This window comes from Lepisosteus oculatus, chromosome 14 (assembly GCF_040954835.1).
Source record: "Lepisosteus oculatus isolate fLepOcu1 chromosome 14, fLepOcu1.hap2, whole genome shotgun sequence".
NCBI lineage: Eukaryota > Metazoa > Chordata > Actinopteri > Semionotiformes > Lepisosteidae > Lepisosteus > Lepisosteus oculatus.
In genome coordinates this window covers 23,739,328-23,757,342 of record NC_090709.1, presented here as the reverse complement: position 1 = coordinate 23,757,342, position 18,015 = coordinate 23,739,328, and the positions used below count along the sequence as shown (strand labels likewise).

Below are 18,015 nucleotides of genomic sequence, written 5' to 3'. Positions count from 1 at the left end.
GAAATAGAAATCTTGCTTATAAGTGCAGAAATACTGCCAGTTGGCAAGAGAACGACACCATTTTTTTTTTCTTTAACCAAAAACCTGCATAGGGAGATAAAAATCCAATTGAAAAAATCCACTTGAGAAGTTTTCGTTGGGGAAGATGGTTGTGGAAGGGCAAAAAAATCGCAGGTGATTCACTCCTCTTGACTAGGTGGCGCTAGGAAGTGCAGAGTTTATATCCGGCTGAAGAAACTCCTCTTTCTCAGCTCCGCTTCTCTATTGTTTTGAAGTTGCGGCCGCGCTAACGAATGACGTCATTATACTACGCGACCCTGCATGTACTTCAACTACGTGTGGGTGACTGAATAATTTTCTTTAGATAACGAAAGTTGTTGTTTTTCTTTAAAATAACTTCAGGTTCTGAATACGTAACGTCTTGTCGACTGTGTTTATGCTTGAACAGAGCACAGCCCTGACAACAGGATCTGTGAAGAATAAAAAATAAGTTGTTCTGTTTAAACTTCGGAAGTCAGTCTTTGTTTCTGGACCGACTCTGAAGAAGGATGGCGGAGTGCTTGTTAAATCTGCAAACCCAGCTTGACTCTTTCATGCACGTTTTGCTCAAATCGATCGTGTATGAAGTGTCAGAAGTTTTTGGAAACAGGATGTCTGACTCCGAGAACGAGTTTCAAGACAAACTCCGCAATATCTCCCAGATCCTGGTGAGACGGGCCGTGTTTAAAATCACACAGTGTGTGGAGGACAGTGTCGGGAGTGAAATGGCGCAGCTGAAGAAGGAAAACGAGAGCTTGAAGTGGAGATTGAAGCTGTGGGAGAAGGAGTCGGGAGCAGAAGGATATCAGGGACCGACAGATCATGTTGGATACACGCTTCCCTGTGAAGTGACTGCAGGAATAAAAGAAGAAATGGACACGAAACTAGAGCTGTCAGGTCAGTGTGGTGACTTGTATGTAGTCGGGATCTGTGCGAGTTTAAAAACAGTGTCTTTAACTTCCTCACTGGTGAGAGTATAGTGGAGAGATGCAGAGTGAAGTGGGAAAGACTTGTGTGTTGTAGCAACGGGATTTTTTACTGGAAACTAAACTGTTTTGTCTGGTTACGGTAATAAACACCTCGTTCAGATTCAGCAATTGTTTCACTGAATCAGTGAATAAATACAACGTCATTAGGAAAGAAAACGTATAGATATTGATTTTACGTCGTATTGGCTTTTTATATATTTACTGATGAATGTGTATATAACAATAATTTTAATCGGTTTAAGTATTTCAGTCCTCCGGTCCTCCTCTTCTCAATGCAGTCTTAATCTTAATGTACTGTAGTGTCCAGTCGGTCAGTGAGTCTGCATTAACCCCTCTCTCTCAGTGCTGTGTTATTGTACTACAGTGTCCAGTCATTGTGTCTGTATTAACCCCTCTCTCTCTCAGTGCAATGTAAGTGTACTTTAGTGTCCAGTCAGTGTGTCTCTATTAACCTCTCAGTGTCAGTGCAGTGTTAAATGTAGTGTGCAGCGTTATGTGTAATGTTGTTGTGATATTATTCCAGTAGACTCGCATTTTATACAGCAGTTTTGGTCCTGACAAAGCCTGTATATCCAAAATTGCATATAATCAGAACACCATCCTTAAATGGAGCGGAGGGGCGGAGCAGTGGCTCTGTGGCTAAGGATCTGCGCCTGTGGCTGGAAGGTCGCAGGTTCAAATCCTGCGGCTGGCAGAGGAATCCTACTCCATTGGGCCCCTGAGTAAGGCCCTTAACCCTAACTGCTCCAGAGGTGCTATACAATGGCTGACCCTGCGTTCTGACCCCAAGCCTCTCTCCCTATCTGCTTGTCTCATGGAGAACAAGCTAGTGTATGTGAAAAGATAAATTCCTAATGCAAGAAATTGTATAGGGCTAATAAAGTAATCTTATCTTATCTTAAACAACTCATCTGTCACTGTACTAGCATGTCCATGTATATAGTGTAAATTACAATAAAAACAGTGATACAATTTAACTTTTCTTGTCTTGCTTTTTTTCCCTCTTTGTACTTATATTGATGTTCATGCTGCATGATAACTAGTGACTAGTTCCCAAAGAGCAGCTCAGCTGCGTGCTGTTAAGACTTGAATTTTTGGGGATTCCCACATCTTTATTTATAGTATTTGATTTTTTTTTCACAGCTGACTGGCTATACATGAATTTGTGTAAAAATACGTAACGTAAAATATGAGTCTGCTGTATTTTAAATCCTTTTTCAAGTTATGTGTTCAGAGATGAAGTGTGTTTGAATCTGTGATGTATATCAAGTTCTGAAAATGAGTTTTGAAAAGTTAATTTACTTACTACTGTTGTGTCATACAAATGACAAAGTTCAGGTGTCAGTGAAGCAGAAGTCTCTTTATTTCATATGCATATGGAAGTCTGGCTTCCAACCACCGGACTTAAAAATAAGTAGCTAAAGATGTTATTTTATACCTTTAAACAAACAAGTTACTATGACGCATTCTAAACAAATGATAAGACACATGCCGATTAATTATATCTAAGTTGCAGACTAGACAACAGTTAGTTCTTTTCACATTCTGGGCGTACAGCCAGCTTACCAAATACATGCCCTTTACCTTACTGACCAAGAACAGGCAGCATCTTTAAATATTTGGGCACAAAGCTAACTTCAAGACACTAGACTGCATAGTTTGCAAAATACAAAAGAATACAAAAACAAAAAAATGATATTATCATCTCACTTCCCAGGTCTCTCCCTTATCTCTTCACTGCTAAATAACGTCTTTGCTATCTGAAATTTAAATTTTAAGCTAGTACTTTTTGTGTGGATATTACTTCCTTTTGAGCACTACTTGAAGCTCGTGTTAAAACTCAGGGCTCAATACTTGACCCTTTACTTTTCAGCATTTACATGTGTCCACTTGGTCAGCTTTTAAGGTCACATGGCCTCAACTGTCATTTCTATGCTGATGATTTTCACCTAGACGTCCATACCAAACCTGACAGTGATGTGGCTTTCTCTATTTTATCGAATTGCATCTCCGACAGAAAAAAACCTATGTGACTCAGAATTTCCTTCATCTTAACTGTGACAAGACTAGAGTCATGCTTATTGGCACCACCCACAAACTTTGTAAAACCAATGCTCTAGACCTATCCGTAGATAGTTCTGTACTTGAGCTTCAGTCTAAATTGAAAACCCGAAGATATTTAACTCAGACCTGACATTGGACCCATATGTGCAGCATATTGTCAAAGCATCTTCCTTTCACATACTATACAGCCACCTTTGAAGGTTCTATATACAGATGCAGCCATTCAAAACGCGTGAGGTACACCATGGTACAACATGGTGGGCGTGTTGCATCAAAACACGGTATGATGCAGTGTAACATGTCATATGACGTCATATCGGAAAGTATCCGGAATCACCTTGTAAAACTGCCAGGAGGAGCTATTAAAGGTTAACTCTCATGTACAGCATTTGAGCTTTTAAATTTAAACTGTGTATTACAGCATGTTAATCATCAGTCATTAAAAAGTTAGTATATTTTTTGAATGCAAGATTGTTCAGTTGGGCAAAAGTACACAACACAACCTTTATCATAAATATTTTAATTATGCAGAAATATTTTATGCATCAAAGCCTTTACCGAAGATATCACTAATAGTATTAATGAATGACCTTGGATAAGCTGTAAACTCAAAGTATTACGCTGGTCCACATTATTTGTAACCGTCATTTTAAATGAAAATACTTTTAATTTTTCATCGACAAAAAGTAACACCACAGCATTTCGTTGATCTAACTAACAAGAATGGGACATTAGCTAGACAATATGATAAAGGAATAAATGACTTTTTTGGTTTATTTCTTTAACACATTTATTTGAACATTTCCATCGATTGTACAAGCACTGAAAAACTGCCAAATCCCTAGTTCGTCGGGCATTTTCTTTTACTATAACAGACATAAAAACTCCCTTGCTTTTAACAGAGCGTTTCATAATTTCTAACAACGAAAATTATTTAAACTGCGACACTTTTATATCAAGAGCTCAAAATATCACAAGGATCCTCAAGAGATCAACAAAGACAACAGAAAAAGATATGTGTATCAGATACTGTACATGAGAATCCAAGCTTTTTTTATCTACGCTAAGAAGTAGTCTTTAAAATTTCTTCATCACACAGTGAAGTCAAAATTCCGGGATGTGCGTATATTAGAAAATATAGGACTTCTTCGAATGTGTGTCAGGCAATCAGACTTTGAGACCAGAATTATCAGTTTTATTAAATGTCTTTTTGATACAATCAGACAAATGCAACATAAATTGTTATCTTTGTCTTTTAAGTATCTTAATAAACTATGAGCATAGCTTTCTCCCCGTTTAGATTTATTTTTCTTGGGATTTTGGGATCAAACGTGGGAAGATTAGATTGTAATCATTTTTATTTTTTAAATACATTTTAGGAAAGTGTAATCTATACTAAAAAGCTGTATTTATTTTAATGATTCCCTCTCGCACTCCAAAACATACTGGTAGGTTAATTGGCTTATGGGAAAACTGGCCCTGGTTATGTGTGTTTGTGTCTGTCTGTCCTGTGATGGACTTGCGCTATGTCCAGGGTGTATTCTGCCTTGTGTCCGTTGCTTACTGGGATAGGCTCCAAATCCTCTGTACTGGATAAAGAGATTAGAAAATGGATGGAAGTAAAGGCACTGTGTGGATGGAACTATACACAGTGTTAGAAACCCACTGTGAGATGGCAGCATCTCACTGAGGCTAAATTATTTTATAGGGCTGGCTTAAGGAAACAGCCTTTCCACCTCTCTTGCACATCAATAGCCATACCTAGTTAGTTATTTCAACAAATCTTAAGATGCTGGCTCTGTGGATCCGCATCAGCTATGTTTGTCCATTCCTTCAATTCATGTGCATCCAACACACAGTTCAATGCTAGCAACTACACAAAATCTAAAATACAATCCTCATTTCAGTATCTATGTAAACATACAGTCTGTTAACTTCATCATCTTCATCAAAAGTATGCCTAACCCCATCAGGTTGTGTTCTTGTTATCAGTGTATTCCTCAACTTTCCTCAAATTATCTTTTTCCTACCAACATCTCTAGTCTTATATCCTGCAATAACTCAGCCAACACTTAACCCCTCAAAAGCTGCATGTGTTAATTTCTTTAAATCACAAATATCATATGTAAATACTGGCCATGTAATACTCTGCATGGTGGAATAATAGTTTATTTTAAAGGGAACTAGAGAAACTAGGAACTAGAGAAATCAAGAAAGCCATTTCTTTCTAGAATTAATAAATGCACATCCTGTTCACTGGGGAAATTAAATCCACACTTTAATATGCATCTTTAATATGTTCAGAATTTGACAGCGAGAATCCTGATCGGGATGCATTACGCCTGTCCTTGCACTGGCTTCCTATCAGGTTTCGAGTCAACTTCAAAATCCTCATCCTCATTCAGTACCTATCTGGCTTATTATCTGTCTACTCCCCACCTTTGTCCGTCTGACTCTGGTCTTCTAGCTGTCCTCAAGAACATCTACATTCTGTGGGTGACAGGACCTTCTCTAGCTGCACCCCAGAGCTCTGGATTTGTATCCCCAGTGATATCAGTCACCTACCCTGAGTGCATTTAAATCTAACCTCAAAACCTTTTTCAGACGAATTAGTGTCTGTATCTGCTTCATTTTCTAATTGTGGTAGCACTTCTAACTGCTTGTCTTTCTTTTATGTATTTACTTTGTAATCTGTGGTCCTTATAACTGTTTTTACATCTACTGTATTGCTTTATTGCTTTGTCACTCTTCTCATTCGCTCTTTGCTAAATGACTTTTCATACTAATCTGATCAATCTAACTGCTTATTTTCTGTGCTTTCTCTATCCTGTTAGATTTACAATTATTCTGAAATTTTTCTTCTTGAAATGACTCATTTTTAAATACCTTTTTTCACTGTTAATATCTTGCAGCAACTATGCGACAAAATATACACTTAGCTCAACCTGACAGTTCATCCTGCTACCAACATTGAATAAAAAAATCTTTAGATTTCTATATTTGTCTTTATCTAGTGGTTTCATTAGTGACACAGGCTAAACTTTCTTGGAAAAATGTATTTTATGTGTTGCGAAAAACTGACTTGCTTTAACAAAATATATTTACAGATCCTTTCGCCTGGCAATCTACCTGAATGCCCAACTATCTGTGAAGCCCTCCATGAAACCATGTTTGCTATTAATTCATTTGGATCTCACTGACAGAATTGCTGTTTTTTATGCGTGCTAAGTTTCTGATTCCTCACTCTGTTTCATGTTTAGAGATGGATAAGACTTTATTGATCCCAAAGGGAAATGGACGTACATGTTCATGAACATGTTTGCATGTTCTTTTGTAATATACACTTTTTGTGATTTTTTTGTATATCTAAGCAAGTGTTCCTGCATCCCTCTTCTGCACTATGTATAGTCATGGCTTTTTTCTGTTTGCTTATTTCAAAGTAACACCTGCTCCATTTCTAAAACTTTTTGCTCTTGTGCATTTTTGTATTTTTTACACCTCTAGCACTTTAACGTCCTGAATTTATATTTGCCTTAATTTGTAGGACGAATTTTAGTTTTAGCCTTAAAAAGCTTCAGTTTTCACTATCTTTTGTTTCTTGTCCTTCAACTGTTATTATTGATCATCGAAGTATTGTACTTGACATGACTTGATTCACCCTTTCCTGAACATCTGTGAGTGGCAGAGATAGTGCTGTCTCTGGTGCGATCTTTTGCAGCTGACATTTCACTGTTTTAAATGAATAAGAAATTAGATTGCTCATAAATCACTTATTCTAAATAAACACAGTGTAATTGCTCTCTGAAAATGTTTGATTTGGAGACCTTGATCGAAACTGATTTTAGATGTCAGAAAGGATTTATTTTCTCTGTGTATTTCTGTGTGCGTATTTCCTACATTGCTTTGTCGAGATTTTAACTTTATATTTAGGCTCAGATTTCAACTATAAATCTCACACTAATTACTAGCGGTAAATACTGATGTTTTGCTCCCTCTTACCACAAAAATCTATATGTATTGTATCTGGGATGACCTAATTTTTGTACGTGTACCTACTGTGATTCGGAAACGGAACGGTTAAAGATGGCGACAAGTCAGGCACCCAGAGGGAGGGGGAGAGGGGGTGCGTCTTCCTGCCTCCATAACTAAAATGCCAAATAGGAGTGTCTTAAGCGATTTACACAGTCATGTAACTGACAGTTTGAGGTAGCCTATCGTATAGATTTCGCTTTGTTGCTGATAGATTAAGCTTTCGAAACTCAGCCCCAAATTCATGTGACTGATTTTTCACCCTGTTTCATTGGTTAAACGCAATGATCACATGCACCACCATGGTAACTTGGATGTGTAGTTTTTAATTCAGTTTGAATTATAACTGTACGTACTGTCTTCATATTTGGCAAGGGCTTTAAAGAGAGGGCGCGCGAAAAATATTCGATGCCGTCGTCCTGGAAGAATTTGACCTCAGAACGTTTGACTAGCCTACTGTATGTTCCTAAATTAATATCATTTATGACCTTCTATCTATATACCTTCTTCTGCTCCTCTTCTTTTTATGCTCAGCTACTAAAATTTCCCTTTAGCGGTAAAATTTCCTATAAATATTCAATACTAAGCGGATTAAAATGTGCACAGTAAAGAGATTAAATGATTAAATCTTTTCACTACCGACTAATGCACCATGAGTGCCCGTCGGTACCGTGCATTTTGAATGGCTGCATCTGTATAATAAAGTTTATTATTATTATTATTATTATTATTATTATTATTATTATTATAATAAAGGTCTTGTCTTCTTGTCCTGTGTTTTCAGGCTCAGAGGCCAGTGTTCTCCCTGATGCTGGGGAAAGGGCTCCTCTTGAACAGCAGCACAGTGAGGAGGAGGAGTGGAGCTCCAGTCTGATGCAGGAGACAGAGATCACTGCTGCAGAAGGGAAAGAGACACTCAGTGAGCAGCACACAGAGAGCAGACAGAGTGTGGAGGATCTGGACTCTGTGCCCATGATGAAGACGGAGCCTGAGAGTGGGACACCTGGACTCTTAGTATGTGATGCTTTTACAGAGAAGATTAATAATCAGGACACGAACAATATGTCACAAGGTTGTAATGAACTTTACTGTGTCTCTGTACAAGAGCTCAAAGAAGAACTGAGTGAGTTTAATCTTACAGATAAGGACATGGAGCCCCAGTTGATTGACCCCGCAGAGCTGAAGAAGGAGCCCCAGGTGATTCAGACTGCTGAGCTGCACACTGAAGGACACGATGGAGAAAACAAATCTCAGTTTCAGAACAGAGAGCAAAATCATTCCATGAAGGATTTGCAGAATAAGAAACCCCAGCATGATCAGACAATGAGGAAGAATCACTCAAAGCCTTGCTCAGATGGAGTGGACAAACTGCCATTACAACACAGGGATGAGCAGCCTTTTTGTCAGTCTAGAATTTCAAAAAACCTTCGCTCAGGAGAGAAATCTTTCACTTGCCGTCAGTGTGGGAAGAGTTTTAGTCAGTCACACAACTTAAAAAGACACCAGGGTATTCACACAGGAGAGAGACCATTCAGCTGCAATCAGTGTGAGAAGAGTTTTAGAGACTCAAGTGCCTTAATAGTCCACCAGCGCATTCACACAGGAGAGAGACCATTCAGCTGCAGTCAGTGTGGGAAGAGTTTTAGTCAGTCAAGAACCTTAATAGTCCACCAGGGCATTCACACAGGAGATAAATTATTCAGCTGCTGTCAGTGTGGGAAGCGTTTTAGTCAGTCACACTACTTAAAAAGACACCAGCGTATTCACACAGGAGAGAGACCATTCAGTTGCAGTCAGTGTGGGAAGAGTTTTAGAGTCTCAAGTGCCTTATTAGCCCACAATCGCACTCACACTGGAGAGAGACTGTTCAGCTGCAGTCAGTGTGGGAAGAGTTTTAGTAAATCAAGTAACTTAAGAGCCCACCAGCGCACTCACACAGGAGAGAAACCATTCAGCTGCAGTCAGTGTGGGAAGAGTTTTAGTCAATCACATGACTTAAAAAGGCACCAGCTTGTTCACACAGGAGAGAGACCGTTCAGCTGCAGTCAGTGTGGGAAATGTTTTAGTCTTTCAAGTAACTTAAGAGCCCATCAGCGCATTCACACAGGAGAGAGGCAATAGAAAACACTAGGGAGGAGATCACACACCTATCTACATCAGTGGAACTGCAGTGGAGAGGGTCAGCAGTTTCAAGATCCTGGGAGTTAACATCTCAGAGGACTTAACCTGGACCCACCACACTAAAACCATGGTCAAAACAGCACGGCAGCGCCTATTCTTTCTCCGTAGGCTAAAGAGGTTTGGCATGCCATCACATATCCAGGCCAACGTCTACAGGTGCACTATTGTGAGCATCCTGACTGGTTGCATCACTGCCTGGTATGGGAACTGCTCCGCCCGGGATCGCAAAGTACTGCAGAGGGTGGTGAAGTCAGCACAGCTCATCACCGGCTGTGAGCTACAAAACATCCAGGATATCTACTCAGCTAGATGTCTGAAGAAGGCCAGGTCCGTTCTCAAGGACCGCAGTCATCGCAGTCACAAACTATTTTCCCTCCTACCATCCGGTTAACGGTACCAAAGTATTCGGTCCAAGTCCAACAGACTACGGAACAGCTTCTACCTCCAGGCAATCAGACTGCTAAATAGCCAACCTCCAGCTCCTTTAGCAAATCACCTGTAATGGCTACATGGACACACAGTTTTCACTGTATTCAGCATAACTGCACTACTTGTATATATTGCATACACCATGGACACATAGCAGCTCTACTCATATTGAGTTTTATTAAATTTCTATTACATCTGTTATTATGTAACCTTATTTTCATAATCTCAATTTTGTGATTTTTGTGTTTTTGTGATTTCTGTGATTCTTGTGATTTTTGTGAGCTTGCAGAAAAGACATTTCATTGCCAGCAACTACTGCTGCATGCTCTGTTGTTGTGCATTTGATAAATAAACTTTGAAAATAAATTGTTGCAGTCAGCGTGGGAAGAGTTTTAGTGACTGAATCACCTTAAGACACCACCAGCGCATAAGATAAGATCACTTTCTCACATTAGGATTTTGTCTTCTCACAACACTCTCACTATGAGGCCCACAGATAGGAAGAGAAGCTAGGGGTCAGCATCTCTGGTGTAGTTGTGGTTAAGGGCCTTGCTCAGGGGCCCACCAGCATAGGATTTCTCTGCCAGCTGTGGGATTTGAACCAGCAACTTTCCACCCACAGATATACATCCTTAGCTACAGAGCCACTGCACCTAATCACACCAGAGAGGGACCTTCCAGCTGCAGTCAGTGTGGAAAGGGTTTTATCCAGTCAGGTGACTTAAAAATACACCGCTTTAGTCACCACTTTAGTTTTTGATTTAATCATAGTCTTAGTCAAGTCAACTGAAATGTCTATTAGTTGAAGTAGGTAACTGCGTCAGCATGTGACATCTGTTAAAGGTTCCTCAGCTGACACTTTGCGTTTTCTTCTCTTTTCAGCATGGAACAAACCTGTACTTGTTCCTAAAATGTCTATTAGTTACTTTGTAGTCACCCACTTTTGATTTAGTCTAGTCAACTAAATGTTGACTATAATTACTCTTACTTATGGTTGATTAGAACAGAATTGGTTCTAGTCATGCAGTTTACTTTATGTGTATAATAACATGTATAAAGATTTACATGTTAGGATGAGCGATTATATGAGCGATTACATTAGGATGAGCGATCCCTCCTCAGCAAAGGGCTCAGTTTTGTACCAGTTCCAAGGAAGCTGGACATCCCCCAGACCAATGTCGACCTTAACCGTTTTTACCGCAGGATCCGTCTCAGAGCACATTTTGCCGACAATTCCTCTTCACAGGCAGCTGATAACAACCCGGTTATTGATGTCATTAACAACATTAATCCCAAACAGAGCTGTTGGACTCCCTCCTCTGGCCGTTTTCCACCAGTTGATTATTTCATCAACCAATGCACTAATCAAGCTCCCAAGGCACTCTATATACCCAGTAAACATAGGTCTAACCTCACCCAAGGAGAAAATCAGGCGCTCCAGTCTCTTCGCAACAGGGATGATATCGTCATCAAACCAGCGGACAAAGGAGGTGCTGTTGTGGTGTGGCATAAGGATCTGTATGTCTTTGAAGCCTAAACAACTAACTGACACTAACTGACACTTCTGCCTACCTCCCTCTCCAACAGGACCCTACCACTGACTACCAAAAGGAAGTGGTATCCACCATTTCCCTTCTTATCAGCGGTAACGAGCTCCCCCAGGAGGCGAACCGGCTCATCATGGAACATCCACAGGTATCTCAATTTTACCTCCTCCCCAAAATCCACAAACCGGACACCCCTGGACGGCCCATCGTATCAGCATGTAACTGTCCAACTACTTACATCTCAGCCTTTCTCGACAGCCTCATGAGACCGCTGGTTGAAGATCTTCCCTCATACATCAAAGACACCAACCACGCGCTCCAACTTTTCAATGATTTCCAATTTCAGGGTACCGAATGCCACATTTTTACCATGGACATCACATCTCTGTACACCGTCATTCCCCATAATGATGGCCTTACAGCCCTCAAGCACACGCTGGACAAACGCACAGTGCTTGATCCACCCACCCACACCCTGGTACGCCTTGCAGAATTGGTCCTCACACTGAACGCATTCTCTTTCAATAATCTTTATTACAAAAAGGTCAGTGGAGTTGCCATGGGCACCAGAATGGGACCCAGCTATGCCAACATTTTTGTCGGCTGGGTAGAAGAACGCTTCTTCGCTTCCTACACTGGCTATGTCCCTGACTTCTATAAACGATATATTGATGACTGCGTTGGTGCCGCCACATGCTCCAATGATCAGCTTGAGTTCTTCCTGCACCATTTCACCAACTTCCACCCGTCCCTCAAATATACGGTTAACATATCTTCCACCACTCTTCCGTTTCTAGACATCCACTTGTCTATCAACTACCCCCGTAGACATCCACTTGTCTACCAACTGTCCACTCGAAGCCCTCGAAATGTACTCATTTTTCATCAACAGAGAATACCCCAGCAGTGTGATTGACAGGGCCCTTGCCCGAGCCAAAAACACCCCCCGGACCATCAACCTGATCAGGAACTCTCGCCGTAACAACCGCATTCCTTTCGTGCTTCCTTACCACCCTAACACACTTCCTATCCCCAGGACCATTAACCACAACTTTTCCATCCTACAGAATGATCCCTCCATTGGGGCCCTCTTTTCTGATCGCCCTATCATCTCATATCCGCCGACCACCTAATCTGCGTAACCTCCTTGTTCACAGCTCCCTTGACCGCCCTCAACAACCATCCACACCAGGCACTTTCCGTTGCAACAGAGCTCGCTGTATCACTTGCAAGTACACAGCCACCACCACACTCATTCAAGGCCCCTCAGGACAATTCCGGATCACCCAGACAGCATCTTGTACCTCCAGCAACCTTATTTACTGTATCTCTTGCAGTAAATGCCCAGCCATCTACATTGGAGAAACAGGAAGGAGACTCGGAGACCGCTTCAGAGAACACGTCAGGGCTGTGAAGATTAAAGATCTCTCCAAGCCCATTGTTTCTCATTTCACCTCTGACGGCCACGACCACTCTAATCTCTCCGTCTGTGTTCTCAAAGACGGTTTTCCGAACTCATACTGCAGCTAGGATCACACATTCTCCCTTCCCTTAACGACAGACTACTGTTCTTTTAAATTTTCTCCATTCATTGGAAGTTTCATTTCACACCTCTCTGCACCCATTCTGACTTCACACCTCTTGATTGGCCTCTCTTTCTGTCCCCTGCTCCCGCCTCTCACTCCTCCTCCCTCCCAACCTTTGTTCTCCCGCTACTTTACCTTTGCCTACTGCCCTGTCTCTCTCACACCTGAAGAAGGCTCCACGGCCGAAACATTGTGTTCTCTTTCTTCTTTTTTTCAGCATGGAATAAACCTATAACTTGTTCCTTTTTTAATCAAAATAATATTAAGACCTGTATGTATTCAAATAGTATTATCATTATTTATACTTACGCATCAAAAGACGATTGCTGAGAAAAACATGACAGTATTTAACCTAAATGGCAAACAACAAATATCAGCAATGCATTGTGGTATATAACCAGAAAAGATGCTGTGTTAGATGTGTTTTCAATTTCAATTATATATGCATTTATTAACGTTGTCAATATTATTACGGTTGCAATTTAACCATGGTGAGAATCCCTGCCTGTCATACAAGAGAGTGGGGTTTGATTCCCGACAGGGAGCTAAGGAGCTTTTTCTATGACCTGTTTACAATTTAAACTGTAGTGTGAGACACCTTTCGTCTACAGAAATCTATTTTTTTTAAAGGAGATGAATTGGTTATAACAACACAAAACATCAAAGTGAAGTTGCTTTTCAGCAACTCCTTGGCTACATGGGAATTTTGTTTTTTTGACAGTAGGGTCATTTGCAAAATTAAACAAGGAATTGATTCACTCCTGTGGAATACTGTATAAAATGGAAGACAGGTTTGATACGGAAACAACTACACACATTTTAGTTTTTTTTCCAATTGTACTCCCATCAAAGTGACATAAGAAAAGTCATTGTCAGAAGTGGGATATGAAAACAAGCCACCAGGGGAGACGGCTGTAATAACGTCACCAGAAATATATTGAAAACAAATGGGCTGTCACTAAGGAAATTCATAGAGAAATACAGGTCCCACCATAAAACACCATAAGGAGTGCAAAACATGTTAAGTTATTTCTGTACTTCATCAGTGTCGGTAAAAGAGGGACTCAAGGACACAAAGACTCTAGTTTGGGATTCAGGCTGAGAAAGGGAAGTGTGACTTTGGACACAGGGCATTGCAGAGAGGAACAAATGGCGCAACGAAACAAAATGCCAAAACCCCAGATTGAACCAGGGACCTTTAGAGCATCAGTCTAAGGCTTTCTCAGCTGAGCTATTTCAACCTCTGTGTACGATCCAACCTCTGCTGTCTGCAGTAGCCTCCCAAAGTTCCAGCATGAGTGCACGAAGAGGAGTGGTAGAGTGTTACTGCAATGTCATTCAGAAGGGTAGTGATCCAGCTCAGCTCTCTGAGGTTTGGTAGATACATCTTCTTCATGAGTAATGTAGGATCAACGTCTTCAGGCTGGAGGAAGGGCTTGCATTTTGGCAGTAGTAACTGACTGAGTAGTGTCTTCTAGGACCTGGTCTTATCAGGTTGCTTTGCCACGTTTGTCAGTTCTGCTGAAAAGACCTGTCTCTAGGAAATTTAGGAAGCAGAAGAATGACTATGTGAAAGGTGACATGATCTGCTGGCTGTTTGATGTGATCATGAATGACACAGGAAATTCGAATTCTTGCAATAAAACAAAACAAGATCCATAAAACACTGGTGGGAGTGCAAAATGTGAGAAGATAAAAAGACACCTGTTTCTGCCCAATTTCAAACAGGGGATCTTGCACATGTGTGATGAACGTGATAATCACAATATTACAGAAATGACAGCAGCATTGAACATGGCGAGACGTAAAAGATTGTTAATTCCCTTCAAATACTCACAGTGTGTTTATTCTGCTGTATTAATTTACTGTGCTCATCCGGCAGTAACAAACCTGTTACCTACACTGTTCCCAGGTGACTCCACATTCTACAGCTCTCTAGCAAAAGAGGAAGTCAGACTACAGAAATGGAGAAAATCTCCTCTTCAGAATGTGGAAATATATTCCTGAGAGAAGTCGTTTCTTGAAGTTCAACACTCTCTGCAAGTCACCCATTCCCACCTTGCGCAGTGCAGTGGTTATCACATTCTCTTAACACACCAAAGGGTTTCAGTTTGAAAGCGGGCGACACTTTTTGCACATTTGTCACTGCTGAGGTTGCTTTATGGGTCTATTTTCTATACTGTGCTGATCAATTGGAAATCAAATGGCAAAAAAGACCCATTCCCACACCTAAGGTCAAATATTAGGAATCAAAACTGCTCGATTGTATGGAAGCACACAGCTTTATAAAGATGTCCAAGTGCAAGATCTTTTTATTCATAGAAGACCCTATTTATGTTGTATGAGCAATATTAATATTAATACAGAATCTTTTTTCACCAAATAAATGGGCTTCCTGACTTCAGAAAGCCTTCTAGACAAATACTAAAAGAGCAAAAATTCCATTTGGTCAAAGAAATGAAAACACATACCCTACCAAACCGTGAGTACAGGCCATTCAGGGTGATAATACAGAAACATTTATAATTCAACAAATAAAACCTGTCAACTGGTAATCACCACTTATCATAAAAAATAAGTAGCAATACACAGTAGGGGACTCTTGAGTGCAAGTTAAATCCATGCAAGAAGGGGGTTTAGTGTTGTATTTCCAAATCAGATATGCAAATGAGAGATCTGGCCCAGCCAATCTCAAAGCTCCCTTGGTCTGGAATGGAGCTGCTCCCCTCTTCTAGTTATTCACACTGGAGTTAGGTTACATATCAGCACATTTCATCTAACAGTTGCTCCAGAAACAAAAAACGTAAACAAATGACCTGGAATGTGACCACACCTATGAGAATGTAGTTCAACAGATAACTTGTAAACCTTGTCATAAGATTTTTTTTGTTCTACAAAATATACTTTATTCCGCAAAAAAAACATCTCAAAAGGAACATCTCACACATATTAACACTCCATGTAATAAAAAACAACGGCGGAACGGAGATTGATTGTCCGTTATCAATCTTTGCAAGTGGGGGCGAATTTGCGCAATTAACAGAGTCCCTCCAAACCTAGCACTTGCTATTGTCCTTTAATCCCTGTATAGGGCCCAAAGTCCTTTCCAGCGCTCCCTCGCCGTGGGGAAACCCCATTTGGCGACTAGGCGCTTCGTCCTCCTCCTGAGGTCTGATGGGCTCCCGCAGCGCCCGACAGAGGTTGCAGTAGAAGATGCAGTCGAGTTTCATGGGGAAATGTGGGACATCTCGACCCCCTTCCTCGACCGGCTGACACATCCGTGATGTACTCATACTTGCCGCCCCAGACGAAGCCGAAGTTCATCCCTTGCAGCGCTCGTCTGAGTCTGGCCGGCAGCGTGTACACCACCGCCAGGTAAACCAAAGCCGGCAGGATGTCTGCTTTCAACACCATCACTTTCCCTGTGTAGGACAGCGACCGCGTTTTCCACAGACCCAGCTTCGCGTTCACCTTGGCGATCCTCTTGGTCTAGTTGTTGGTCTCGTTGTCCTGGCTCTGGAAGGAAACCCCCAGTATTTTGAGGGGCTCCGTGCAGAGCACGAGACCCTCCGGCGCCGTCGTCCTGTACTTCCAGGGCCCGAAGAACTTCAGTTTGCTCTTTCGGCGGTTGAGTTTCGACCCCGAGGCTCTGGAGTATTGCTCCATGACCTGCAGGGCCCTCCTCAACCCCCTGTCCGACCTCAGGAACAGCGTCGTGTCGTCGGCGTACTGGGAGATCTTCTGGGTTTCCCCCGCGCCTCCCGGTATCTCCAGGGTCCCGTCACACCGTCTCTGCTAAGGGCTCTTGAAAGCAGGGAGATGATGCCCTCCCTCATGGTGTCTCCGAGTTTCACCCAGCGGAAAATCTCCTGCGCCACTTCCACCAGATCTGCCGCCAGGGTGTCCCAGAAGCAGGTGTAGAATTCCTTGGGGATTCCGTCCGGCCCTGGCACCTTGCCATTCTCCATGGACAAGAGCGCCGCCTTCAGCTCCTCGGCCGCGATCGGACCCTCCAAGTCCTCCCTCACCTCCTCAGGTACTCGTGCCTTCAGCTCCTCCAGAAAAGCATCGCCTGCCTCCACCTCCGTCTGCTTTTCTGAAAAGAGCTCCGTGTAGAAAGCGGTGGCCGCTTCTACCTTGTCGCTCTCGTCCAGCACTTCCTCTCCATCTCCCCGTCTCAGGCCGTGGATCACCCTCTTTTTCTGGGCTCCTCGGACCTGATTGAGTTTGCGGAGCCTCTCCTTCAGGTCCCGTGCCCGGGCTGAATTGAAGGCTCCTCCCCCGTTAGCCGAGCTGTACTCCTCCTCTAGTTGTCTCTGGAGTCGTGCAGCTTCCTTCCTCTCCCTGGCCGCCTTCCGTCTGCAGTACGTCTGCGCCAGGGTTCGGGTCCTGTCTTTCACTGACTCCCACCATTCCACCACGGAGCTGTAGCCGTCTCTCAGATCGCCCCAGCTCGCGTAGTCTTTCCGGAACAGTGCCCTGAAGTCGTCTTCCTCCAGTATCTCCCGGTTCAGCTTCCAGTACCCACGACCGAATGCCGGCAGGCTGGTGTTAGCCACCACCGTCAAGCGCTCGTGGTCGGAATACCACGCCGGGGACACCGTCGCCGACTCCAGGGAGCAGGTCGTGTGCAGGAAGATGTAGTCCAGGCGGCTGCACACTCCCCGGGAGTTTTTCCAGGTTGTTCCGGCGTCGTTAGGGCGACACCGTCTGAAGCCGTCTACTAGGGAGAACTGCTTAAGTAGCGATTCCAGCTCTGCCGAGCTAGCGTCGCTCCCCTTCTCCCGGTCGACGTTGAAGTCCCCGCCAAGCACCACCTGTCTGTTGGTGGTGCAGCAGCTGGCCAGGTCAGCAAACACTTCCTTCAGGATAGAGGGTTCTGTTGGAGCATAGACGTTAATTGCTCTCAACTTCTGCCCCCTCCAGTCGATGTGTGCGACCAGGATCCGGCCCTGCACCACCGGGAAGGAGGAAACCAGCGTCATCTCTGGGTTTCCGAGGAGGATTCCCACTCCGGAAGAGTGGACCCCTCCTACACTCCAGCATGATTCTCCCTTCATCCATTCCCTGGTGAATGTCAGCTTGTCGCTTTCATCCTTCAGGTGGACCTCCTGTAAGAAACAAACTGAGAGGCCAGATCATGAAAGACTC

The 18,015-nt window shown here is 42.6% G+C and overlaps 1 protein-coding gene and 1 non-coding gene across 2 annotated transcripts; one reads left to right on the top strand and one right to left on the bottom strand.

Moving 5' to 3' along the window:
• Positions 1 to 304: 304 nt before the first annotated feature.
• LOC138243108 (oocyte zinc finger protein XlCOF22-like) lies at positions 305 to 10,097 on the top strand. The gene is made up of 2 exons (XM_069198618.1): positions 305 to 936; positions 7,906 to 10,097. Exons 1-2 carry the CDS (start codon positions 549 to 551, stop codon positions 9,240 to 9,242), a joined length of 1,725 nt encoding a protein of 574 aa, XP_069054719.1. The 5' UTR covers positions 305 to 548; the 3' UTR covers positions 9,243 to 10,097.
• A 5,153-nt stretch (positions 10,098 to 15,250) lies between these two features.
• On the bottom strand, positions 15,251 to 15,308 carry LOC138243735 (U7 small nuclear RNA). The gene has a single exon (XR_011192353.1). It is a non-coding gene; the product is annotated as a U7 small nuclear RNA (small nuclear RNA).
• Positions 15,309 to 18,015: the final 2,707 nt, after the last annotated feature.

Coding starts and splice junctions, on each gene's coding strand:
- LOC138243108 (XM_069198618.1), top strand. CDS start 549: ATGGCGGAGTGCTTGTTAAATCTGCAAACCCAGCTTGACTCTTTCATG. Junction 937..7,905: donor CACGAAACTAGAGCTGTCAG/GTCAGTGTGGTG, acceptor CTGTGTTTTCAG/GCTCAGAGGCCAGTGTTCTC.